The sequence below is a fragment of the Pelecanus crispus genome, chromosome 20 (genome assembly GCF_030463565.1).
Source record: "Pelecanus crispus isolate bPelCri1 chromosome 20, bPelCri1.pri, whole genome shotgun sequence".
Classification (NCBI taxonomy): Eukaryota; Metazoa; Chordata; class Aves; order Pelecaniformes; family Pelecanidae; genus Pelecanus; species Pelecanus crispus.
Genome location: NC_134662.1, coordinates 2,481,800 through 2,506,658, shown reverse-complemented (window position 1 = coordinate 2,506,658; position 24,859 = coordinate 2,481,800). Strand labels below are relative to the sequence as shown.

At 49.9% G+C, this 24,859-nt stretch overlaps 1 protein-coding gene across 1 annotated transcript; it reads right to left on the bottom strand.

The window, feature by feature from the left end:
- Window positions 1–3,540: 3,540 nt before the first annotated feature.
- Window positions 3,541–7,735, bottom strand: OAZ1 (ornithine decarboxylase antizyme 1). Its single transcript, XM_075723501.1, is given in 6 exon segments — window positions 3,541–3,973; window positions 4,099–4,184; window positions 4,720–4,892; window positions 5,023–5,109; window positions 5,111–5,168; window positions 7,554–7,735. Coding segments are annotated over 6 exon segments (651 nt in total). The 5' UTR covers window positions 7,670–7,735; the 3' UTR covers window positions 3,541–3,842.
- Between the last annotated feature and the right edge of the window lie 17,124 nt (window positions 7,736–24,859).

Here is a 24,859-nt window from a genome sequence, read left to right as displayed (position 1 = left end):
AGGCAAGCTGAAGTTCAGCCCACCCAGAAGGTCTCCCTAAAGCCAAGAGTCCATGGGGACCTGGCCAAATCCACCAGCTGCCGTCTCCCACAAGGAACCCAAGCTGGTCCTGGCTGGGAAAACTCTGTTTGCAAACCTGAACCCGCTTCCCCCACAGCACGTGAGACGAAGTTGGGACCAAATGCCCACCCGGGCCTCCCACAACGCAGGGTGTGTTTTTACACCCTCGGCCAATTTTTGTTTGACGCCGTGAGTTCAGTTTATCGGAGCATCTCAGGAAAGACAGCTGGATGGAAGCCGCAGGATCAAGCGCCAGTTTAGTGGCTGATTACCCTGAGTAAAGTTTACAGGACTTAGACTTTGCACAAAACCCCCTCAGACCCCTCCTGCGGCCACGAGGCTTTTGCCGTTTCACATAACAACGCAGAGCCACACATTACAGCTCACCTTAGTGCACCATTAGCAAAGGAGAAATACAATACCTTGTACAGCCTGCTCTTTTTAGAAACCGTCTGTGGCATAGTCACAAATACAAATGACATTTTAAAAGGGGAAATACAACAGCCACACAGCTTCAATAAAACCCAGAGCTGAGCCTCTTAAATACTGGTCCTTTATGTGCTGCTTTGACAGCATTACACACCCCAGTGATCTATCCAGGGAGAAACACAAAGCCAAACCTCGCTGCCAGGCGGTGATTAGCCAGAACAGCCTCGATGGCGTCTAGTGAATAGCTCGGGTCAGTTTATGGCTGCTGCGCCGCGGACCAGGCTGCAGGGTCGGTCTCTGGCTGCACCACGGCTGGGCTGTTGCATCTGCTGCTCGGTATAAAACACGCAGCACCACATGGGATCTGCGCCCCGGTCCCCAAGCCCGTGCGGATGCCGGGTGGCCATCACAGTGGCATGCCGTGCAAGGCCCTGCTCTCGTCCTTTATATTATTATTAAGTAAGTAATTATTAATTCACTCGCAGCTATCACCTGACAGCAGGAAGAGCTGCCTCCGTGGGCTGTGCACGCAGCGGGACGGACCTTCCCCGGCTTCCCCACAGCTACTGCTGGGGCAGCCCCGGCGTGCCCGTGGACGTGGGCAGTGGCATACCAGGCAGTCACCGGAGCCAGTCGCACGGCTGGATCGAGGAGAATTCCTCCTAGGAGTCCCTGAGCTCAAAAAATGAACAGCCCTGGTAAACCGGAGCTGTGACCCCCCCCAGGATGAAAGCAGAGAGCAGCACGCTCCCAGCTCCCCTGGTCGGTGGGTTTTTGCCTCCTGCCCTGCCCGCCAAGCGTGGGCCGGCAGCAGCCTCATCACCTGGGCTGCAGCGGGGCCAAAGAACCAGCCGAGACCACAGCCCCTGTGTGCCAGGCTCCGAGCGCGGCGGGGGACCCTTCCCCCCGGGAGCAGCACCCAAACCCGGCAGCGTGGCCTCGCTGCCGAGGCTGGAGGAGCAAGGGGGGGCCGAACAAGCTCCCCGGCCACACAAACCCTGACACGGTCACTGCCCAAGCATGGCTGGTCCACAAAAACGTCGTTCAAACTTCACTATGGCCTTTTGGGCCAAAAACCACGCAGGAGGGCTTGTCCTGGGTGAGCCCAGCCCTGCAGTCCCCAGCGTCCCTCCTGTAGTATCTTGCGTGGCTACAAGATGGCAGTAAAGCCCGTGGCACGGCAGCAGCTCGCCCAAAGCCACCTTGGGCACCTGATCCTGGAAAAACAAAGACAAAACCTGCTTCTGCCAGCGCCTGCAGGCCCACCCCAGCCCCAGGCCGGCACCTCCGAGCACCTCCTGCACCCATTTCTGGTTTCCGCCTTGGGTGACCCCTTCCCCTTCGCCAGGAGCCGCTCGGAGCACCCAAGGTCAGTGAAACCGGGGACCACGGCCTTCAAGGCAGGAGCACGTGCATCTCCACATTCGCACGTCCATGCAGAAAGCAGACCACGGCACAGAGGAAAACGAGAATTTCTCTAGAGAACCAGTTTATGAACTTCAGACCTTTGCCAGCCTGTTGAGTAAAGGAGGAACACCCCCTCCCCGCTCATGCCCACCCCCTCTTTGCTGGCCTTCAGCACGCCAAGAACAGCAAGTTCACAGCTTTCCAAAAAAACCCACAGGAAAAGCACAAATGCAGGCCCACAAAAAAAATTGGAAAAAGACCTGTGGGAAGGAGACCTCTGGCATTCAGCACAGCCTGGAGCCTTGATCCCAGCAGAGGTGACGGCTGCGCTACGTGCCAAACCCGGGACGCAGGGAGCAGAGCACAGCCCGAGCTGGGCGTTAGCAAGAGGCTGATATAAATGTCTGAAGCCAATTAAACAGACCACCCAGAACATCCACCCGCTGCTGCGTTGCAAATTTAACAGCAGGCTTTCTGGGAACATGGTGCCATCCTCCTGGGTTACTTCATGCTGCAGATCCTGCTACAGGATCTGTTCCCTGATGTGTCTCCGAGAAGAGAATTTCAGGGATCACATTTGAGTGTATTCCATGCGATTCCAGTTCTGCTTATCCCAGAACATCCGCCCAGGGATGACCTGCGGGGTGATCCTTAGGCCCCCACACGTACATTTCACAATGTACAGAGCTCCTACAGCCAGGCTCCTGGGGATGCCAGGCCCCCGGCAGAGCACGCGCTCACGAATCATAGAGTCATAGAAGTTTCATAGAATCATAGAAGATCACGTGCTTCTATTTACACCGACTCAGAGCGTAACAAGCTGGTAAAAGAACCCATCCCATGGATTCACTGCTCCAAGGCTTTGTAGAGGAAAGACTAATCAGCTCAAATGGTGCCAAACAAGCCTGGAAAGCCACAAGTGTTAAGTACTGGAAAAAATTTGAAATACAATGCTTTGAAGCACAGCCCTTCGGAGACTTCTCTCTAGTAAATTCAGCACGAGTTTTGTTAGTTCTAGCACTACACAAGCAGCCATTTTCCCTCCTGTTCAGTATCCTGAACACTAACAGATGTCCATGGATCCCAACAACAGGCACTGCTTGACCAGGGCCTCAGCCCCAGTCTGTCTCCCCAGTGGAGGTGCAGCTCCAGCTCAGGAGGCCACCCAGCCTCCATGACAGCCTTTAGCTGTGGAAGCACCACAAGCCTTCCCAGATCACAGCCAAAGAACTCGTCGAGGCATCCTGCGTGCTTAACACACACTAGCGTGACTCCGCTGTTACCGGTAACACTGAGACCTCAGGTATCAAAATTGTGTATTTGATACTCAAAAGGCACTGGCGAGCCACGCTTCTCAGCATTTCACTTGTGACTTTCCAGTAACACATGCCCTGAAGTAGCCTATGAAACATTGACAGGGCAGGGATGCAATGCTCCTAATTACCAGTGGACATGGACAACCTGCTAATTGTTTCACTAAAAGTAGGCTTTTGCTGGATTATTTCAAGTCCTGGTAGATCACAGCCATGAATTCCAGTCAAGGAAAGAATGAGCAACGCCTTTCCACACCTGCAGCTTTAATGGTTGGGGCAGTTCCAGAGCCATCTCTTCAGAGTGCAAGTCTTAAACAGCTTAAACCAGCAATAAAAAGTAAAATATAAATTTTTATTTAGAATTAAAGCAAATACTTCAGTATCACAAACACAATATTAAACTTCAAGAAATATACTGCTAATTTGGAGGGAGCATTTATTTGCACAATCACAACATGCGCACAAATCCAGAAAAAGATGTGGAGTCTGAAATTTTCAACATCTCACCACCAGAGCAGTTGGTCACAACATTTCATCATATAGAGTTATGTATACTGTAATAGATGTTGACAAAATTTCTACAGAATCATCTTTATAGACAACAAGAAAGCTCTAAGAGGCAAACATTGCAATCTATTCTTCTTCTGATGAGTCTCTCTCAAACGTGTAGGCCATGAAGCAAGCATCTGGTCTCTTGGGGACAAGGGGATGCCCTGGTCTCACAATCTCAAAGCCCAAAAAGCTGAAAGTACGGAGCAATGCAGCTAGGAAAAAAAAGCAGAAAACAGGTTTCATCCATTTGTTCCTGTACAAGTTAGAGCATCCACCAAAACCAACGTCAAATACTGCACTGACATCTCTAGAGACAGTGCGATGAGTTAACACCTACCTCTATCATCTCTGTTCTTGTGGAAACAAATGAACACATGATCAACTCGAAGCTGTTCTTCAGCAAACTCTAGAAGAACTGCAAAACTGCAAGACAAATACAAGGTGTTCAATGCACATGAGCAAACGTTTCCTTCAGAAATAGCTAGCAAGGCCCCGAGAGCCAATCTGCACGTGAACTCGTAGGCCCAGGAGGCTCATCGTTGGAGACACACCAACGGGAAATGCCTGAGCCCTGGGTTTAACTTGAGGCAGAAACCTAGGTCTTCAGTAACACTGAAAACACGCTTTTCTGTTGCAGCTGAAGGGAGAACTGCAGCGACAGACTCAGAACCAGGCTGGCGTTTCCAGTGGATAAAAGCAGCCACCCAGTACCAGGGAACACAGCTTGAAAGCACAGACCTCCTGGGTGGTTCTGCCTGACAAAACAGGCAGGAGCCGCCCTCAAACCAGGGTGACTTAGTTGCAGCCTCTGACAAAAGAGCACCAAGCACCACAATTAGATTTCAACTTTCAGAACAATGGAAGCGAACATCTACAACAGCAAAGCGTTATTCCACCCTACTGCTAGGCCTTCAAGATGGAGGCACATGAAACGGCAGCTGCATTTTATTCTACCTACCTGTCTTTGCTCCCTTCAGGCAGAGCACCACTGGGAATTTCTATATAGAGGTTGTTGTTGTTCAGCACTGCTCTCCAACTAATGTGTTTGGCATCTGTAAGCCTTGACTGGACATTCAGAATTCTTGTCCTGTTATTAGATGTTAGTTCTTCTGTTACATTCAGCCGATTATCCTGCAGCAGTAATATGTGCAAAGTTATTTCCAATTCTTTTTGGAGAAGGGATAACTCCCAATAGGCCTGAGGCAAGAAATGCGTTCAAGCTGACCACAGCAAGGTGTTTATATCCATTATTCATACTCACCGAATAAAATAAATTAGCTGAAAGATTGTGATCCCTCTGACTATCCCCTCGCCCACCTGGGATCTTCAGGGGTGGGTGAGGGACATCAGGAGCACCACCGAGGCCCCGGACCCAGGTTACTACAGCAATTGAAGGGAACCCTGGAACTAGAAAGGGATCACAGTTAGAGAGGCAAACAGGCAGTGTTAGATGAAGCCCTGCGAATTCTAGGTCTTAAACAGTGATCAGATGGCAAGATTTTAAAAAAAAAAAAACAAACCCAAAACAAAAACCCAACACAAACCCAAACCTAGTCCAAGGGAACTCCTCCCACTGCAGCCTAGGGATGTGGCAAGACAAAGGAACTTCCAGACCAGGGACAGGAGCGCTGCCTCGCACCCAGACCCACAAGGGTCGGAAAGCTACTGCTGCAGTATTCTGAGGGAAAGACTAACTTGGAGATGAAAATACTTTCAGCTTGAAGTGAGCAAGGTGTATTTCTATACCATGGCAGCAGTATGCTTGACCTGATCCCAAGAGAAGAACCATTCTGTTATCACATACGCAAGATCACATTCTCCCCCCTACCTGGTTCTCCTAAATTACTGAGTACACTGGCCCAACAAGCCAGGGATCACTTTTTCCCCGCCGTGATATACGGCCCTAATTACCTTAGACCTTTGCATCAGCACTCTCAGCTTGAGGTCAGAAAATTATACCCAATAGTCTCACAGATGCCACTACCTCAAATGCTTTCACCACGCAGAGCTCATGAGCTCACCAGTTTTAACTCCAAGACCACACCTGAGGAGCTGAAAACCTACAAACCTTTCTACTGAACTCTTCAGAGCAATTTCACACTGCTCGGCTAAGCTCAGTGCTTAAGAACGTTCTTGGATTTCTTGGACGCATGCTAAGTTTCACCCCATCCATCTAAGCCTGCTTAAGCGAAGAAGCCTTCTGCTGTACTAGGAGCAAGCGCTGTGCGACTGGCCCCTCCCTCTGCACCATCCTTCACCCTGCAGGCTCACTCTCGAGTTGCGTCATCTCAGCAGATGCAGCAATCGAGGCCCTTAGGGAAATTTTCACAATCCTCCTGTCTGTGAGTGCCAGCAGCCATTTGCAAATCAGAATAAACATGTACAAAATAATCCACCATTTTGCACAGTTCGCACGAGTTTAATTTTTTTAACGAGCTTGAAACTTGTGATGAATATTCCGTACCAGAAAGGCACTGAATGGTCATATAGGTTAAATATTATGTGCTGGAAGGCATTAGTAAGCACAGCAACTGCCAAGTTTTATTAAAAAAATTAAAATTTGCACTCTCAATTAAATAAGTGTTCAATGCATTATTTTAGGCTCTTTGAAAGAGAGCCACTTTTCTTCAGTACCAGCATTAGATACTTATTTTATCTCAGAATCACTGTAGAGCTACGCATTCCTAATTACCCTTACAAATAAGCCTTTAAGCACCCTGCTCAGAAGTGTGCAGTGGCAATCCTTTATACAATTTCACCTCTTCCCCGATGAAAGGCAGTACATAATGAAGGCTGCCTACACTTTGCAATCGAGAATATATTTTAGAGTGGTGTTTGTGCACACTGACTCCTCTTGGGAAAAAAATAACCTTTAAACAGCAACCAAGCATAAAAATGGCTTTCTAAAAAAATTTCGTAGTCCACATACGAGGTCTAATCATGGCTTCCTTCACAGAAGGCAGACTGACGTCCTAAGCTTCCATCACTATACACCAGTCACCCTGATTTTCTTCCCAACATCTGTCAGGATTGTTTAATTTTTTCGTTGTTTAAACTAACAGCTCTTCTAACACTCTTACATTCTACTTTAGGCTCAGTACCCTCAATTAGTTTTTATAAGGGGATAACAGCTTTCAATCCTTTGATATCTTTGCTTAATTGTGGGTTGTTTTTTTTTTTCCCCCGGTAGGAAGAAGGCACCTCCAGGCCCTGCCTGCAGCCCGGCTTTTGTCTCCAAGCACCTTTCAGCCCATGAACTTGCTCGGGAGCGGCTTAGGGAGCAGCCGCCTCCCGTCAGGGGCCGCTGCGCGTTGTTCAAGGCTTCCTCCCAGGGTTATGACAGCTCCGGAGATGCGAAGGGAGCTCTCCCCGCAGGCAGGCGGCAGCTAACGTGGCACAGGGCGGGCGGCAGCCGGGTGGCTGAGGCGACTCAGGGGAGATGCGCGGCCCGGCACGGCGGCGAGTCACGCCGGACCGAGGGGGGGGTGTAAGCGGCCCTACAACTGCCAAGCGCCGCCTCGGGCCTTCAAAAAAATGTCCCGTCCCGTCCCCCCGTCCCCCCCCCCCCCCGTTCCTGCGGGGGAGCAGGCCAGGCCGCAGCGCCCAGCGCTGAGGCGGCGGCGCGGGCCGCCCCTCCCCCACCCGCCACGGAGCTCCCCTCCCCCCGGTCACGGGGGAGGCGACGGCGCCTGAGGGACGAGAAGGAGGAGGATCAGGGTGGGCCCTGAGGGAAAGGGACGAGGCGGCCAGCGCCCAGCGGTGCGAAGGCTGAGGGAGGCCCCGGCCCCTCACCTGCTCTGTCCGGTACTGAGGCTCAGCACAGCGGGCATGATGGTGCTTTTATTCCCCTCTTTCTCTCTAGCGAAGCAGTGACTGTTGAGTATCCGCTGCAGGGAGGATTTCACCATCCGGCCGCTCTGGTCCGAACCCCGAAACCCTCCGCTGCCTCCCGCCGGCCGCTCTCTAGGTGCTGCTAAACAAAATGGCACCGCCGCCGCAGTGGGTCCTTATATACTGTTCCCGGCCACGCCCCCCACCGGGAACGGGCTGCCGTCCGGCCAACGGCACGGTTGTCCCTTGGGGAGTGTCCCTTCCCATTGGCTGAAGGGCGAGCGGGAGGCGGAACAGCGAGCTCTTTCCCTATTGGCCGTCAGCGTGAGGGGGTTCAGCATTGGTTAGAAGCGCGTCGGGACGACAAGGGGAGGAATAGCGGGCTCTGATTGGCTACGCCCGCTGCGGGTGGGCGGAGTCTGGCGGGGGTCGGCCGGGAGCCTTCGGCGCGGCGCCGCAGCGCTCACTCCCCTCAGAGCCGCCGGTTCGAGCCCCGCGTCCGCGCCCCGCCTGCCTGAGGTAAACTGCGGCGGCGGGGAGGGGCCAGCCCCGGCTCCGCGCATGCGCCGGCGGCGGCGGGGAGCGGCCCGGCCCTCCGCGCCGAGCGGGTGGGCGTGAGAGGAGGGGGGGCTGCGCCGGCCGCGGCTGGGGACGGCGGGTCGGGGTGTCCGAACGGCCTCGGGACGGCCGGGCTTTACAGCCGCAGGGCTGCCCGCCGGCCGGTGGCGGGGAGCAGAGGGGCGGCAGCCGGGGCCTCCTGTGGGGAGCGGTGCGGGCGGGGGGCATCGCTGCCCGCCGCTCTGCCGCGCAACGCGTTTGGCGGCTCGACGCTGAGGGGAACCTCAGTTAAAAAAACGATGAGAAAATCCCCCGGGCGCTGGAGAGGGTCCCTGAGGGGATGGGCTGAGGTGGTGGCCCGGTTCTGGGCTGCGGCCGCGCTCCCGCCTGCAGCGCAGCATCGCCCAGGGCCCCTCGGCCTTCACGGCGCTGCCCGCTGCGGAAATCGGTAGCTGTGGTTGTCTGGGCGATGGGGAGTGGTTGGTGGTAATCTTTCAGTCGGAAAAAGGCTTTGTGCTGCGCCTTCGTGAGTAAATCCCAGTTATCTACATGGCAGAAGCTGGTCTGCATCCCCAGCCCCGTAACAAACAGCCCGTAATGCTCCCCTGCCAGCGTAGCGCTCTGCTTTTCACCTCCCGCGAGGATTTTGGAAATCCGAGGCGTGGGGACGCGCTTGGGTCTTTCTGCAGCCCCACAGCAAGAACAAGGTCTGGAGGAGAGGCTGTGATTTGGAAATGGGACGCCCCGCTTCCCTTTCGGACAATATTGATGAAATCACAGATGCGTTCCGCGGGCCATCTTCAAAATTCATCTTAAAAGCAGCAAATGTGTACAAAAGGTAAACAGGTCATAATATCCCTGGCAGGGGATCTTTGACTCAGCCATTTCTGAACATTTCAGCCTGTTACATGTTAGGTGAGACCATCCCTCTTCTGAAAATCAAGTCAGAAGCACATCACGGAAGTCAGGGCACACCCTAAACAGTGGATCTTGCCCTATATAGAAAGCAAGCTCAAAATAATGGTTTAAATTATGCTGAATCGAGTTTGCAGTGAGGTATGCCTTGTAAATTAAGTAGAAAAAGGTGCTTATAGAGCCAAAGAAAACTACTAAAGATGCATTGTAATGATTTTCAAAATCATGGTTTTCTCAAAAAAAAAAACCCTGTAGATGGCTGTATTTCTTTTTTCTTCATTCAGCTCGGGCTACGACACACCTATTTTATTGCCTTCAGGTACATAGCTGCATTTGGTAATTTTTTAATTTTTTTTTTTTTTTTTTTTTTTACTATCTTGCTTACCTTTATTTGCCTTAAATTATTCCCATCCAGGAGCTTTGAGCACATGGATATTCCATTGATGGGTTCCACTTTGCACAAGGATAAGTGTCTAAATCCCCACCTACCTTCTGTGTCCTCAAACTGCTCTGATTGACTATGATGGAACAAAGTGTATTGCCAAAAGAAAACAGTATGTTCTCCTGCAGCTTAGATGAGAAGCCTAGCCTGGCCAGCGGCCAGTGACTAGTCTGGGAGGCCCGGTAAGTAAGAGGTACGAGGGGAAAATCCTTTTCCCGCTGGAGGTATCTGCATTTAGCTCCCAGAACACAACATAACTGAGACATTAGTGCTTGCTTTCACCCTGCTCTCTAGATTTGCCTGTTGATTTATGGAGGGGAAACTGCCATTTAATGCATTACTCAGAGACCAACTTGAAACAATGGGATGGGTGCAATTCAGGAATATCCGGACCAAATGAAGCACATCAGGGAAGACTGAGCAATTCATGTTTTGTATGTTGTTTTAGGAAGGTTTTCCTGATGGGGTATGAATGTGTTAGTCAATGGAAGGACTGCTTTAGCATTTTGTGGTAGGTGTCATTATTTCTAATAATGGCATTTATTATTTATGTAGTAATCTGACTGTAATTCCTTATAATGGCACTGTGTCAGAGGACATCATCTCTGCAGCTGCTTTCCTCTTTACTGTGGCACTGGAAACAGCTTTGCCCTTTGGATACCTGTCATCGCAGTGGACCGTCATTCCATTCTACAGTCGAGTGACCCGGATAACACTGTGGTGCTCTGTAATCTGCAAAAATCAACCTGTTTTGGTTTTGTGCGTTAAATATTGTGTGGGATTAGTTCCAGCTGCAGCTCGCTGAGATAGCCTGACTTCCAGTTTAGCAGTGACAGTGATTCATAAATCCTCACAGAGAAGCCTCTGACTCACAATTTCAGGATTACCAGCTGAGGCAGTTTGAGACGTTGCCATCTCCAGCTGTTTTTTTACCACTGGTTTGCCATGATTACCCTACCCATGGCAGCAGAGTAGGCAGAAGTAACTGCGAGTCGGTGTCTCAGTTGCTCCAGCTGCGTTCCTAGTTTGGCACTGTAGCCCAAACCCATCTCGGTCCCTGGTATTATCTAATACGCTGGCAGTGAACCCTAACAGCTGATGTGTGGGCATCCATTCCTGCTTGTCCGTGTCTGCTGTGGCACAGGAGCTTTCAACACAGAGGCAAGATGGACAATTGCAAATAGAGAATCCTGTCCATCGACATCCTGAGGCTCTAGTTCATCCCAAGTCCTATGCCCGTGTCCACAAATACACTATCAAAGGCCCCCTCGTTCCGCTGGCTACCACAGCATTCCCATCTCCGAAAAATGCATGTTTCAAAGGACTGGTGTAGTCCCCAAAGCAGGAGATGCAGCAGGGAGCTTATATCAGTTCTCTCCTGAACTGCTTACTGAACGCCTCAGAGGAGAGCGTGCAGTGAGTCCCAGTTGTTCCGTGTTCTTACACAAGCAGGTCGTAGCAATTAGGCTGTATGAAACGACCTGGGAAAATATCTTGCACAGTCTGAGTTACTGAATAACCGGCCCTGTTAACAGAAGAAGCAACGCAGCTGAACTCCACGTTAGGAGTCTAAATTGAAATTCTTTCAGGTTGAGGAAAGCCAAGGAGTTTCATTTTCTAGAATTTCCTTTTTTAGCTTGTTTCAGCATGCTTTTCAGTCTGTCTTAACAGAAGAGGTCCCAAACATTGGTCAAAATCACCAATTAATGATTCTTTGTCAAGCTTTTATAGTTTTTACTTTCTGAAGGATGTTAGATTGGAAGAGTTTATGGCAGGACAGGCATAAGTTAAAGTCAAATTCAAAACTGGTAGCTGATGTAGACAGAAGTTAGAGCAAGAAATGGGCAGGATAAGTAACTGAATGTCTTTCCTCTTCATTGTCCGTTTTCAGGTTTGCAAGTGTTTGTGATCAGATGACACGAAACTAGCGCTTAGAAAGATGTACAGGACCTGAAACACTCATAGGACTTGCCAGTTCTGAAATCCTGCACCTTGGTACCCCAGTTGTGTCACATCTTTTGTTTCGAGAAGGAAACATAAACTGTTGTGTTGTTTAGGTGATTCAACATAACTAAGTAACACGGCTGCACATATTAGTGCTGCTGTGTGTTTTTCTGCCGCTGAGGAGGCTGCTGGAGAGGGGGCTGCTGCAGGCTTCGTTGAAGCAGCTCCTGCGTCCATGTTCTAGAGGAGTAACAAAGCTCCAGTGAAGGTGAATGGAAAAAAACTGATATTTGACCTGTAGCAGAAACCCCCGTATTATTTTCTGCTTAGCTGCATGATGTTGTCGTAGCTCTTCTTGAATGTGGAAATAGATGTTTATGACATTTAGCAGCATCATGGGAATTAATCTCTCTCTGATTTGCTGACTAGGGAAGTACAACAAAGAAAAACACGAGCTCTCTTTTAAAGTGTGTGCAGTCCTTACATAGCATTACGCACTTAGTAACTCCCCAAAAATGGTTAAAAAAAAAAAAAAAATTGAGCCAGACAGACTATAAAATCAGGTTGTTCTGATTGCCTTTTCTCTCTATTTCCACTCCAGGAAGACTCTACTTGTTCTTACAGTTTTAAGAGTTATCTAGAGGTGTAGCCAAGCACCAAAACAGGACAGAAACTGAGGCAGAGATGTCCATCATGATGTGTTTTTACAGAAATCATTGTGTGTGGTGACTCCTCCACCCTGTAATTTAGCTGGGTTTAGTCCCAGAATAATTTAAATGTTCATCTTAGTCAGCTCTGTGTGGAGACGAAATACATCAAAAGCTTGTGAGGTCTTTATCAAAACACCGGACATTGTCATTTCTAAACTTTGTAAGACCTGTAGTTTATAAGTTTTATAAAGCTGGGCTCTTGAGTCTACCCATCTCCCTCCTTAGAACTTCTGGTTCATTTCCTTACAGGTAACAGTTAACTACCAGTTATCTAATTTTAAATACTTCCCCACTAAAAACGCTAGCTGGTGTGTTAGAATCTATTCTGATCTTTGTGGGACATGTAATTAGAACACTTTTTCTAGCTGGAAAACTCTCCTCGTTTTCATTGTCATCCGTGCAAGAACGATTTGATTTGAAGGTCAGGTTTTCTGCAGACCCACTTGTGCTGGAAGGAGATTCTGCATGCCACTGCAAAGTTAAGCTGGAATTCTTAGATGTTTACCAGCACAGGGAAGAATTTCTTTTCCAAGATCTTTGTGAGATATTGAACTAGAAGAAAGCAGTCACTAGTTCGTCAGGCCAACAAATGTCTGGACTTCTTACCAAAGAAACTTTGGATGTCTGCTTTCTCACGTAAAAACAGCTGGTATGAAGAGGACTGTATGTTGAATGCAGATGAGGTAACATGCTTAAAATGCTTTCAAGTCTCGTTATCTGATTTAGGGCTGTAATCTAACATAGTGCTGGTCACCTGATAAGGGCTGAGATGTTTTCTTTGAGTTTGCAGAATCAAACTTACCAGGCATTGCAGTTCAGTTTCCATATAAAAATAATGTGGGGGTGAGAGGAAAAGTTTGAAGTGAGAACAGGAAATGTAGTCAGCTAGAGAGTGGGTTAGCCAACAGCAAGAGACACGAGATATGGTCAGAGGATGGCACTTAACATTTCTGGGGAGAGAAGTGTGCTTGAGCAGTTTGTTGTTACGGTTCTGTAATTTAAGGATAATGTTCTACAAGCTTGAATTTTTTACTTATTTTTCTCTGGGTGTTGCTGCCAGTTATGAACAAGTGGTCATGAGGAATTCAGAGGTAGTTAAAAAACAATAAAGTGGAAGACATTGCGACATCCTTTCCACAGTCCATTTTCTGTTTCGTTTACGCTGGGCCAGATGCAGCTCGGTCTGCGTCCCCTCCTCTCCCTCCATGCCCTCTCCCTAGCTTAACGAGAGGTGATTAAGGTCCAGTTCTTCCAAAGGGCGCAATGCCACAGAGGGGAGTTCAACTCGGAGAGGACATCGAGCGCTTTCCTTCCCGTTAGCACAGGAGAGAGCGTTGGGGTGCACAGCATCTCACAGAGCCGGGTCCTGAGCAAACGAGCCCCCCTGCAATCCCACGTAATCAGCATTTGGGTGTGCAGCAGCTTTCTGGAATTCTTGCGTGAACGTTTTCTTTCTCTGCTGACCCCTTTCCCTCGCTTGCTTGCTGGACCCTGTCTGTGCTGGATTTCTTTTTTGCTTAGCTTCCTTTTTCTCTTACAGAAGAGTTCAGCACCATCTGATGTTTCTTTACAGGATGGGCCACTTCCACAGCCTGTGTCGGGAAGGCAAGCTGGACGGCATGGCTTGTTTTCCTTCAGTTCCTATTGCGCTTTGATTGGTCAACCTTAGGGACGAGGAAGTGCACGGTATAGCTCAGCTTTTGTAACTCGTAATTTCGTTTGGAAATGTTATCAAAACAAACAGATGCCAGCAGGATGAGCGTTAAGACCTGTGCAGAATCTGCTCTGTCAGAAACGAGTTCAGAGTCAGTTTTGCCTGCCTAGACATTTCTCCCAGCAGCTCATTAAAACGGATATATTCAAAGGAGACTTTTTCCCCCCTGATTAGATCATTCTTGTGATAAGAGCATTAACGAGCATATTTTCCCATAAATAAAATGAACGAGCCTCGAGGGCAGGGAAGGTTGTTTAGCCTGCAATAAGTTATATCCCTATATATTGTCCTTTAGAGAGCTGCGAGTAAGGGAAGTGGTTCATCCCTTTGCTATAGCTGAGAGCAAGCCCGAGAACGGCCTCTGACCAGCAGAATTGGCGAAGTGGGATTTCTTTCAGCTGTATGTTTGTGCTGCACGCTGTTTTATTTTGGTTATAATCCCTGTGGATTCAGCGCTTGGCAAAGGCAGCGGCCAGAGCTCACCCAGCGCTGTGCTAACAGCCAGGGCAGCCCTCGCGGTGCCGCAGGAGGGACAGGGGAGGTCCAGCCCTGGTAGCAGTCACTTTTGCCAGCCTGTTTATTTGAGCTGCATGCAGCCTTGTGCTTTTGCCCGTGAGCTATCTGTGTTTGAACCAATATTTACTCACGGTTCTGTGTAACAAGATAGCCAGCAATCCCTCTGAGTGAGAGTGGAGCTGGAACCAGCCATCAGGCCAGCTTAGTGGCTTGGGTATTTTACATTTTTTTAAAAAATACTCTTGAATTTCAGGCTGGTAGACTGGTGAGCTTTTACCCACGCAGCAGGTTGAGCGATGGCAATGCAAGCTTCCCCTGCAACATACCCCCTCTGACCTGCCCAGCTGCTCTGCCTCTTCAGCCAGGAAAGCCCCTCTGAGCAGCGGATAAGGAGCAGACCCCTGACCCGTGCAGGCCTTGGCATCTCCCCACCACTTGCTCTGTAAGCGACAAACTAAGATCTGCAGACAACCGGTGCTGTAGTGATGTTTATAAGGGATTGACTGCAAACTGCTATCAAATAAGCCACCAGGCTGTCAACCCACTTGGGAGTGGAGGATTTAAAATGAAGGCAGCTCTACTTCATTGCTAGAATTTTCCAGTTTTCCTAAAAGTTTTTATTTATGAAGCTGTGCGAGGTACAAATTAACTTACCCTGCCTCCTGTTTGTTATTAACTCTAGAAGAAGCTGAGATTTGAAGGGTTCATTGCTTACCCCGCTGGAAAGGGATGACTCAGTGCAAAGCGCTGCTGTGTTTTCCAGCAGCACTCCCAAGACCATTGCGATGCCTGTCCCTATGTTTCCGAAGTAACCAGGCTTTAGGGGAGCTGTTTATTCCTGCATCTCCTGCTGCATGGAAACCCAGTAATCTCATGCAGATACCCTAACTCAACCCACGGGGCTTCCTGCAGCAGAGGCAGGGTGGCCTAATCTTTAGGGAGTGCAAAAGTGCACTTCCACGAAGAGCTGAGCATGTGCTTGTAACTCTTAATAAGACCAACAGATTTCCAAAGGTGCAAGAAGGTAAAGAGGTGGCATAGGGAAGGCAAGAAAGCTTGAAATTACTGTTGTGGACTGGACCGATGACCTATTAGTTTGATTTTCTGCTTACAGTGATTTTTACCAAGTACTTCAGGTGACGATCTGAAAACCTGCTGCTTCAGAAGTGTATGCGAAGAAAGGGAGCAGTTGTGATTACAGAAAATAAACTGTCTGGACAGGAGTTGAGAATTAGTTCTGAAATTTGTTCTTTTGGTATTTTAGCTACTGATGCTATTACTTCTGTTCCTCTGGACATCTGATCCCCATATAAATGTCCTCTCTTAGGTCAGAGAGTTTCCATTTTGGATTGTCTAATGGGTATGTCCTTTCAAATTGCAATGCAGATTGTAATGGTGTCCTGCCTTTCTGGTGCTTCCTTGGACTTCTGTCCTACAGCACATTAATTTCTTAGCTCACAGTTCCTTATTCCCTGTGACGTTTCCATCTTGGGCTTCACATGCAAACATATCCTTGATCTCTGAGTGCCAGCTGTCAGGCAGCAGTGAAAGCCACAGATCATGTGCTATCCAGTTGTGCAGTCCCAGCCCGTCTTCAGACTCATTGAGTTCATTAGGGAGGAAAACGTAATCGGCTGTCCTTCAAGGAACGGGATGTGACAGGGAGCAATGAGAGTCAGCAGGTCAGTCCTTAACAGCTGTCAGAGCAATGTGCACAGTACGGCAGCTCTGCAGTTGTGCTAAATCAAGTCACGGGCTTAATGGGCTGGAGTATGGACATTAAAACTGATCCCTGCAGAGATCAGAGTGTGTCATGGTGGCGGCAGCAGATCCTACACCATCCCTGTGACCGCTTGTATTCATTAGACAGGGAAAACAGGATCTGTGGTTTACATGTCTAAGCTTCCAATGCTACCTCTCAGTCCTTGCAGCCCTCATGCTCCCTCCGGAGGCTGTAATTTACTGCACTTGTGTCACTGTGGATTGGGAAACTGAGGCAGGGAGAAAGGACCAGCCTCAGGCTGTACAGAGGCAGAGCTGAGATGGGAACTGAAGAGGTCTCGCGCCTCTGCTCCCTTCAGGCTGCCTCCTCTGACCTCGAATCCTATGAGACTAGGGGGTTTAGGTCACTTTTAAAAGTCTATTTACCACAAAGTACCTTTGAAATAAGCAAAATGTTCTCTTGAACCTAAATTATCTGTCCTTATCCTGTCTCAGCTCTCATTGGTAATCTTCTTTGCCTTTAAAAATATTTATGGGAGATTATTCTTTGGCAGTGATAGTCATGTTTAATTCTCTTTTCTATTACACTGGGCTTTTCTTTCAAAGGTTTCCTTATGCTTTGCCATTTAGTATTGTTAGGTTTATGTATTGTGGTTTTAAGATTTTAAATGGTTTCAGAAATACGCTCACTCATGGTAACTGGATACTTTTCCCCATGAACTGTTACAGAGGTGGCCGCAAGATACCAATTTATACAAAACTGTATTTTTTTTATTCTAGCGTTCTCATGGTGATGTCGATTGACATGACCAGCCTCTGCGTGGCTCTGACCACCATCACTGCAGCTTGTGTCTTTGTCAAGCAACGCCAACGCAGTGGCACTGAAACATCCCTACTCTTGCATCCCTACTCTCAGTGTCCCTGGGACTTTTAAAACTCTTTGAATTTTAACGACAAGCCTTTCCTGAGCCTTGCATGCGAAGCAATGCAAATAAAGTTTAATAATATATAAGGCTTGATCGTTCCAGTTCAGACTGTAATACCGCAGGCTCGGATCGAGGCGTTCAGACTTGCTGTAGGACTGGCGTCTCTGGGTCACTGTGGGACGTGGAGGGCCCACTGGGTTTCTGCTGGCAGCTAGCAGCAGTTCTGCATCCAGCCTTGAACATTAAGTGATCAGAGAGGACCGTGTCGTCTTCGTCTTGGTGCTGAGCTTTGTGTCACAGATGATAATAGTTGCCATTTCAGAAAGCCACATAACTCATGCTCCTGCCCCAAAAAAAGGATCAGCTTTTCAGGAATCATTCCTGACAGATGTGTCTAACCTGTTCATAAAACCCTTCAGTGATAGGGAGGCCAACATTTCCATAGGCAATCCCTTCCAATACTTTTCTGTCCTTACTACTACAAAGTACTTGGGCTTTTTACCCTTAAATTCTTGACTGCTGTTCAGCTTTCTGTTGCCATGGACAAGAAGATCGTCTCTCTTCAGTCTCTCCTTATTGTCTTCATACAGGACACATTCAGACACATTTCAACTCTTTTCCCTCAGCCAAAATACTTCTCACAGCAGTTCCAATGAGACCTTTTTTCCATGACCTCCAGGTATAACAGCTGTGACACATTTGTTTGGAGGAAACTGTAAGATTAGGAAAAACAAGCTGTTCTTAATTTTCCTTGAAAATAAGCTATTGTTGTAGCTCTCCAAGATCCGTGCTCATTATAGTACTTTGAAAAGTTACCAATCTCAAGGCACACGCAATGCAAGGGAAGTCGGCTCATGTATCTTCTTTGATTGACTTTTCGTCTGGGAAGATTTCAAGAGCTCTTGGCACAGCTTTACGGGGACATTGAGCACTGGGACTTCCCCATGCTGCGAGGATTAGCTTCCCAGTTTGAGAGACCTACACGTGGGATGTCTTTACTGATGGAGGCATAGGGCGAGGAGAGACCTGAGTCAAAAGCAGACCTGCTGTCCACACATGGCCTTAGGATCCCCTTCAGAAAGGTACAGTGCTCCACCCTCACAGCCTCCAGTGTCTCCCCTGCAAGGCTGTTCCATAAGCTGAATGCCCGAAGAGTTCTGAAGCTCCTTTGTAATCCCTGTTATATTTATTTGTAGCCAATTTTTTCCCCAATTGGTTTCATGCCAACATTGTCCTTATGCATAAATAGGCGTCTCAGCTCCCTCTTGGGTGCTTTTATGTGTAGTAATCCTACCCCTTCTGGCCTTTGTTTTGTTAGGCTAAGCAAACTGAGATCGTCTTCTGTAAAAGCTTCCTTTCTCCTTGTTATGCTTCTTGTCAAGGAAGCATCTCAGCCATGCAAACTCTTTCCCACACGAGAGATGTAAAGCATCTCTCCATGACCATGTAAGTGCCATCACCTCTTCGGTAAAACCCAACTATTTATAAATGCATTTGCTGGATGTTGGAAAAGGAGCTGAAAAAGCACACGCATCCAAGCAGAACAGGGAGCGAAAAGTTTGGCACATCTACCTGGGGGGGGTTATAATTCGACAAGGATGTTAGGGTTTATGCTGTTGTGCTTCACAACAGGGCTGTTGGAGCCTCAGCACTGGATCCTGTGATTCATTTGGGTCTCTGCTTTGATGTTTTGTTGAAAGCCTTCTCCAGTGGTCTGGCAAAGGGATACAAACCGGCATTGGTCTGAACCACTGGCTCTGTAGTATCTAGGTGGAAGGAGTTTGGCAAAACCTTACTCTGTACCACAAAAAAGTTGCTTAGAGATCTCCCACCAGTCTGGGCCTGAGTCTCTTTAGCTCCTATGTGCTGATCTTTGATAAGGAACTAAGAAAAAAAAATTTTTTTTTGAAAACTGGGTGCTTTTCATCTTTCTTTGCACTCAGAGCTAGAGGTCCTCTTGACATGGTTCCCACAAGACCGGTGGTATTGCCCCTTCAGCCCTGCATGCCCCAGCGAGCAGCAGGTTTCTGAGGACGGTGGGTTTAGTAGGCACCACTCGGGGAAGAGGGGCTCAGAACGATGCTGTGACTTGATGTGCAAGAGCAGTGAAGCTGCCAGCCACAAACTTGCACCCTGCTCTTCTGCAGGTCCCGGAGATGAACATTTAAAAGCTCTTCCAGTTGCAAAATCCTGGAGCTCTTATTTTGGGCAGATCTGTGCTATAGAAACCAGTTGTGCTTTTCATAGCCATGTGTAGGTTTTGACACCTGGGCAGGGGACATCTGAGGGCTCAAACCCCATCCTCCTTCCTCCTGAGGGGGCTGCGGGCGATGCTCAGAGCTGGGGAACTCCTTGCCCGTGGCTGAAGTATGTTCCTCCATCGGAAAGGAGTGGGGATGGGAAAGGAATCAATGACAAAGAGGAAGAAGGATCATGGCGAGGCTTTGCCCGACCTGGGGATCGGCCCTGCTGTGCTTCAGGGCTCGGGCTCCACTCCGCAATCTCATGCCCCGAGCCCCAGCAGCGTTCAGCCCCCTTTGGGCTGTGCTGTTGGGGAGATGGTGCCGAGGATGCCCACGTCCCTGTGCTCCCCTCTGAAGCCTCTCAGCAGGAACGTGGTACCAGCATCCATCCTCAGCACGAGCACACGCTCTCCTCGCAGGGAGCAATCCCGCTGCCGGCTGGTGTTTGCAGGGAGGACGGGGAAGGGTCTCCTGTGTCTGTAGGGTGGTTGGAGACCCTGTGTGAGTGGAGGGGCTGGATCCCAGGAGAAGCTGGGCTGACAGCATGAGGCTGAAGCAAGCACTGCTGTGAAGCGACGTGGCCGCCTTCCTCCCCCAGCCTCCTGTCCATGTGCAGAGACGATGGTGCCACACCAGCAGCATTGAGCGATGCTTCCCCCTAAACGCACGCGCTCGTTTTCTCTGCGCCAAAGCTGTCCCATCCCCTCTCCCGTCCCTGAACCAGCCCACGTACCTGGGCACGGTTGGGGCTGCGCCGGGGCTGAGTAAGGGTGACTCAGAGCTGGCCCGCGCAGGGAGAGGAGCTGGAGCGGGTCCCACCTCGTGGTGTAGCATCTCTCCCCCACTCCTCCTCCCCGTCACCCCGCACCTCAACTCCTCACCACCGGTGGGTGGAGCAAGACTAAACTGGTCTCTGCATGCATATCGCCTTTGTCTGGTGTGGATGAACATAAACTGCTGGAGGGAAGCATTTTAACGATGAAAACCATGCGGGGCTCAATTGTTCCCTGCATCCATGGAAAATTACTCCTGCTCTCTCTCCCCTTTGCTTGAGCAGCTCCAAAACATGCTTGTAGGGGAGGGCGAGGAGGAGGGAGGTGTATGTGCCTGTGGGGTCAGAGCTGCTGCGCTTTTTTTCCCCCTGCCTCTAAATGATTTATTCTGAAAGACTCTCGCCTTTGTGTCATTGGGAAAAACACACAGCAATCAGAAAGCGTTTTGGGGCCAGCCATTTAAATGTCACTGGGAAAACAGTAGAAAGAAATGAATCCCCGACATCCCCGCGATGGGGCCCCATCCCTCCCTCCCTTCCCATCTGGCACAAGTAAAAACAGATGGGAGAGGTGGCTGTGGTGGGGCCGCGGCGAGGGTGCTGGTCCCACTGCCCGCGTGGGCTGCGGTCCATCGCTGCCGGTCCTGAGCACGCACCGGGCACGAGCTCCCCTGCGGCGGGGAGCACCTCCCTGGGCAGAGCGGCGGGCGGGGAACGGGCAGGGACATGGGGGCGCGCGCTCGGGCGCGGGGCGACGCCGTGGCCGTGGGCACCACTCTGGTGCTAGGGCTGCCAGTCGCTGTCCCAGGAACCCACCCTGGGAGCTCTGCGGGTCCGTCCGTCCATCTGGCCCCTTCATGGCTCTCGTCCTTCGGGGCTGACCGGGCACTCTCCTCCTGCCTCTTCCCCGCGGATTTGCTTTGCCACGGTGATCCATTTTTCTTTTTTCACTTTTTCAGACCCTGCCTTTTTCACCCAAACTTCTGACTCGTTTGCTTGCCCACGCCCTTGATTCTTCTCCTTCTCCCTTTTGTATTTCCCCCCTCCTGCCACTCCCAGCACTGCCCAGTTTTCCTCTTTATCTCCTGCTCTCGCTCTCATTGTCTTTTCTTTGTGGTCCTGACAACAACGTTCTCAGGTATAAAAAAAGGAAAATCCCAGTGATACGCAGCTGTGAGGCTTTCATTAGCGATCAGGGCTGACCAGGCTGGCTTTTTTATTCCCTGCGCAAACCGTGCCTTCCCTCGCCGCTCTGCGTTACCCCTGCACTCCCTTCCCCAGCCAAGCTCCGGTGCTGCGAGACACGTGCTGGCCCCGCCGGCTGCCTTCAGTTGTCTGCTCTGCGAGGATGGAGTTGGGAAGGCTCAGGGCAGAAACCTTCCCGGGAGCTGGCTCCGTGCTGGGCCTGGATTTGTCCCCAAAAACCAGGCAAGAAGGGAGCGGATGTTGCAGGTCGGCTGGGCAATCGCTGCTGTAGCCAGTGACGAGTGGTGAGCGCCCGAAGGAGGAAGGCGGCGGCGTGGATGATATGTTGGGAAAGGGATTGAGCTAAATAAATGGAGGCTGGGCGTCAAGGATGATTTCTGGTTGTGGGATGTGGCAAGCAGTGGATTGTATCTCGAGACGAGGAATAGAAAAACTGTTGTTTGGATGCTGAAAACTGAACTGAACAAAGCTCTGGAAGATGCCGTTGTATAGTTGGGGACGGTGCATTTAGGGTTAAAACTTGCAACAAAAATGCAAAGTACTCTAGTAAACCCCTCTAGGATCTTCTACAACCCATCTTTAGTGAATTTATTTACCTTTCTGTGATGTGGGGAGCACGGCAAATGTCATTCCCTCTGTGTACAGAAAGGGAAGCTGCAGCACCGCGAGGCAGGGGGATTGTCCCCGGCCAGAGCCCACAGCAGGTCCAGACTCGGTGCTCGGCCTCGGTCAGCCTGTGGCTCTGCCCCAGACCCTCCTGCACAATTTTCTCCCGTCTGTGCAGTTCAGCCCCATTGTGTTGCAGGAATGCAAGGGGCTGCCCTGACAGGCTGATCTTCTCTTGCCCATGGTGTGAGCTGGTGCTTATCTTCAAACGTTCCCCTTGCATAGGTGTTCCTGGCACCTGCAATGTTTTTCGCACCAAAGAGTCTTGGGTTGGGCTTTTTTGCATATATTTTTGCCTTTTTGATTTGTTTTCCTCTGCTTTGAAATCCCTCTTGTGCACCTGGTGCCTTTCTGAAGCCTGGTGAGAGCCTTCTTCCCAAGGGGGGATGGAACAGGAGGCAGGCTGGTTTTCATCCCAGGTCCTTAGCTGTGGCTCTGCAGCCTGGGTCTGCCCATGGGACGCTTCAGGGATGCGACATGAGCCACCCGATTGCCGTTGCAGTTCCTTTCACTCTCTAGTACCCAAATTCAGGTTTCTTGCAAAATCCTGATTCCTACAGGGACCAAGGGAAGGAAGGGAGCCAGAGGCATCTCCTGGTACAATACGGGAGCCACTCCTGTCATTCCCCTCTATTTGTTCACCTTTTTTTCCCCCAAGACCTTGAGCTGTTTCAGCTTTCTCTACCCTGCCCAGGCCTGGACAGGACAGCAGGGAGCGATATTTAAAGCGTTTGTGAAACTGCGGCTGAACTCGAGTAGCTCTGCAGTGACCTCCTCTCCCGTCTTGGTTTTGAATTCTTCGCCTCCCTCTTTTCCATGTAAGTGGAGGGCTGCTCTATTTAGGGACTGGTGAACACCCCATCAAAGGCATCTCCAGCAATAGGTTTCTGTGGCTCTTAGGTATTGCTCAGGGTCCCAGTTCCCTGGCTTGCTCGTGGTTGTTAAAAAGGCACCGGAAAGATGGTGTGGGGAGGCAGGGCTGGGGCCAAGCTCATCTTAGGTGTGGCTCCCAAGCCAGTCTCTTTTGCAAGCAATTGCTCACTGCAGCCTCCCCGCTTCCTTCCCCACAAACCCAACAGCCTCTCCCTTCTCAGTATTGGAAATTATTTCACTCAGAAATCAAGAATCATGAAACTGAGGTCATGGGACCAGTTAGTTACATGAAGGGAAGCAATCCCACAGCATTTTTTCCATATGAATAATACTGAGAATCCCTTTTTGGGCACACGTTGCATCCCGCCGTAGGCATGGTTACACCGAGAGGCATGCGCAGGGCAAGAAAGTCGGAGCCCCAGGGAAACTGGAGAAACGTTCCCCGGCAGCGGGTGGGGTGCAGGGGGATGGTACTGGTGTAAATCCAAAGTAATTCTATCAGTTTCGCTGGAGTTAGACCAGAAGTTATGCCCATGTCACTGACATGGCAGCCTTGACTGTTTGACATCTAGGGTTAGAAGCCTGAAGGACACGTGTAATTTAAGCCAATGGGGAATTTCATGGCTCTATAAGACCACTGACCTTCATGCCAGGAGGCAGAAGCCGGGGCAGTAGCAAAAAGGGCAGCTGTAGCAGAGCGTAGGTTAGATCCTCCCGTCCTGCGCTGCCCGGGAGTTTATTCAGTGTTTTCTTGCTACACCTCTGCCTTCGTCTCATTTAGTTAGTAAATCACCCTCCCTTTGTGCAGCTGTTGTATCCCGAATTGGCAAAAGTTGCACCACTTTACCACTTATGCCATTTTTTGGCCTTTTTATATCCCGTAAATTAAGTCAATGATGAGCTTGGCATGGGATCTGGAAGTTTTTCACAGCAGGATCAGTTTCTCCCCTTTAATTAAACATTACAGGTTCCTCATGAATCATACTGCATGCTGTTAAACTTTTATGAAAAGCCTTAACATAGTAATTTATGGGAAATCTGTTTTGATGTGCAGATCTGGGCTTCGCTTCTAACCTTGGACACAGTTGCGAAGCTCCTGTAAATCATCCAACTTTGCTGGATTTGCATCTACCCTGCAACTGCAAAGCAGCAAGTGCAGCCAGGCTGAGCGGGCGTGCAGTGCCGCGGCTGGCCGACCCACTCGCTGAACTCGGGCTCTCGAGGCTGAACTTGGGCTCTCGAGTCTAATAGCATGGACCCGTCCTCCAGACGGGATTTTAACCCCTTTTCGTACGTCTTCACTTGGCTCCTACCGCAACCCATGATAATAAGATCCATGACTCCTTTACATGTCTGTGCAGACCTTTGCTGGTTCTCAAGCTGTCGCTTGCTAATTGCATCTGGAACCCCAATTTTTGTGCTTTGTGAATTGGAGAGTCACAGCTCCCTCTCCAGAGCTCTCTCGGGTTTTCGTTTCTCTTCCAAGCTGATACCTTCCTCTCTTCCATCTTTCCTCGTGTAGAAGCTCTGCCGTATGCACTGTCTGCTGCTGCACCCATCCCAGCCCTTTTTCTTGCTTATCTGTGTCTTTTCTGAGGTGACCAGAGCTGCTGGCAGCGGTTGAGACGTGGGTACTCGGGGGATTTCTGCAAACGCAGGATGGGCTTTTCTAGCATCATCTCTGCACCACTCACAGCGGTCCCCTAGGATGCCTTCTTACTGTCATAAGCCCTGAGCTGACATTTGCACAGTTACATCCGCAGCGTCTCAGAGATCTCTGAGCAGCATTAGCTCATTTATAGCCTGTTATTGAAGGTCAGTTATTGCTTTTTAAAGAACATAAGTGTATGTGATTGTGCTATCTGGCACCCCACCCCTCTTTCTAGTAACTGTAGAAAGCACTGACCAGCAACAGATAAACGGGAAGGAGCGATAAATGTTCCCGGGATGGATGTTTTTCCTGTTTGAGTGAAGGAGGGAGGTGCAGGTCCACACGTCTGTGCACGGGCAGGCAGGCAGAGGCTGTCCCTGCCCGCCAGCTCTCCTGCCTGCACCCCAGC